Raw genomic sequence first — 1808 nt, forward strand, 5'->3', positions numbered from 1 at the left:
CGAGTGTCGGTGATTGCAATTGAGCCATCTCTATACAACTCCGAAGCCGGTGCGTGTATCATTTTGATATCAGAGCTGCTCAATCCTACGGCCGAAATTCCCCGGTGAGATCGCTCCTTGCTTCTCGCTTCGGTTCTAATTTCGTTCTTAACTTCTAGTTTTGTCAGCTTGACATATCATCAGTATTTGACTGTTTTGGTTGTGCTAAACTTTGAATTATTTGTCGAGCCATATATCAAACTCTTCCTCTTTCAAAGACGAATCCAACCATAGGTCGCTTTGCTTGAAATTTCAATTTTTACACCTCGAAACAATGCTCGTAATCTGACTGAAGAACATCCGACGATTACATCTCATTGCAATCAAACTTAAGAATCTGTTTCGTGTCTTGCAGGAGATCAATTAAGATCACGACTTGGAAAGGCTCTTCGGCGTCCTGAATCACAGCCTTCCCCCACGGTTGTATTGTTCCTTTCATTCACTTTGATCATTTCGAAATCTGTTTGCATTTGTGTCATTACCGATCGTATTGTTGAGTGGTTGTTGTTCGTTTCCGAATTGTTCTTTTGGCAAGAGGTACCAAGCACGAATCTGGGTAAATTGTTAGTTTGAGAGACCTTTTGTGTTCCCTAATTGAGCTTAGAAACAGATTGAAAACATCTAAGTACTTCTGAAACTATTTAGGAACCAAAACGTTACTTGTTGCGTGAAGTGCATGTTTTAGCTTGTACATGACATTGTTGCACGTTGAACGTTTCTGCTATATTTGTTCGGACTTAGTGCTGCACGTTTTGTTACTTGCATATACCGTGGCTTGCTTTCTCAGTATCGATGGCAAACGTATCCAGTGACAGTTCGATTTATAGGATGATCCAAGAGATTCAAGATCGTATCACACGACTTGAGGAGGTGAGCGAACCCGTGGAATCTGCTAGGGAGCTAAACAAACAAAGTGAGGGGAAGAGAACCATGCCTAAAAATCTAAAGAGGCCTCACCATGAACCCCTCGATGATGGCCGATTCAAGGATCCATATGACCGAGAATATCGTCGACCAACTCGTGATGAGAGGGCTGATCCAAAGTTCAAACCTTTCGTGTTTACTGGAAAGGAGGAGCCCGAGGTTTATCTTGAGTGGGAGCGCCAAATGGATGCCAATTTCGAATGTTATTCCTTGACGAACCGAAGGAAGATTCACTATGCGGCTGCCCATCTTGCCGAAGATGCCATCATGTGGTGGGAACGAGAAGAACGAAATCGACGACGTGCACATTATGAACCGGTTTCCACTTGGAAGGAGATGAAAATCCTCATGCGAAAAAGGTATGTATCTCGACATTATCTTCGTGAATTACAATATAGATTTAACAACATCGTGCAGGGAGACAAGACGGTTGAGGACTATTTTGGAGAATTTGAACAACTCATTGCTTATTTGAGAATCGACGACAATGAAGAAGATCTCATGGCACACTTTCTAGAGGGCTTGAAAGACCAAATCGCTAGAAAGGTAAACCCACACGTATATCGTGACTTGAGACATCTTGTGCATACGGCAATTCAAGTAGAGCGACAAATGAACAAGAAGCCGTCAAAGAATGGGTGCCAACGAATGCCAATGCCAACGCGTATACCCGAAAACCTTTCCAATACCGGAGACTCAATGAAGGCGCAAAATCTTGATGCTCGAAAGGACGAAACTATCTTATATAAAAGAGAAGTCCACACACGAGGTAACAAAACTTCTTCCTCGTGTACTCATTTTACTTGTGAGGTTTTGTGTTCGGAGTGTAGGAACCAAAGTCATTT

At 42.6% G+C, this 1808-nt stretch overlaps 1 protein-coding gene across 1 annotated transcript; it reads left to right on the top strand.

The window, feature by feature from the left end:
- The first annotated feature begins 74 nt into the window (after positions 1-74).
- LOC104807148 lies at positions 75-1453 on the top strand. The gene is made up of 2 exons (XM_010532267.1): positions 75-1322; positions 1381-1453. Exons 1-2 carry the CDS (start codon positions 832-834, stop codon positions 1436-1438), a joined length of 549 nt encoding a protein of 182 aa, XP_010530569.1. The 5' UTR covers positions 75-831; the 3' UTR covers positions 1439-1453.
- The last annotated feature ends 355 nt before the right edge of the window (positions 1454-1808 follow it).

This window comes from Tarenaya hassleriana, unplaced genomic scaffold (genome assembly GCF_000463585.1).
Source record: "Tarenaya hassleriana unplaced genomic scaffold, ASM46358v1 Cleome1286, whole genome shotgun sequence".
Taxonomy (NCBI): domain Eukaryota; kingdom Viridiplantae; phylum Streptophyta; class Magnoliopsida; order Brassicales; family Cleomaceae; genus Tarenaya; species Tarenaya hassleriana.

What these genes read in the sequence shown, in the direction of transcription:
- LOC104807148 (XM_010532267.1), top strand. Translation starts at nt 832, where the DNA reads ATGGCAAACGTATCCAGTGACAGTTCGATTTATAGGATGATCCAAGAG. An exon ending in AAAATCCTCATGCGAAAAAG is followed by an intron (nt 1,323 to 1,380) that starts GTATGTATCTCG and finishes AACATCGTGCAG; the next exon opens with GGAGACAAGACGGTTGAGGA.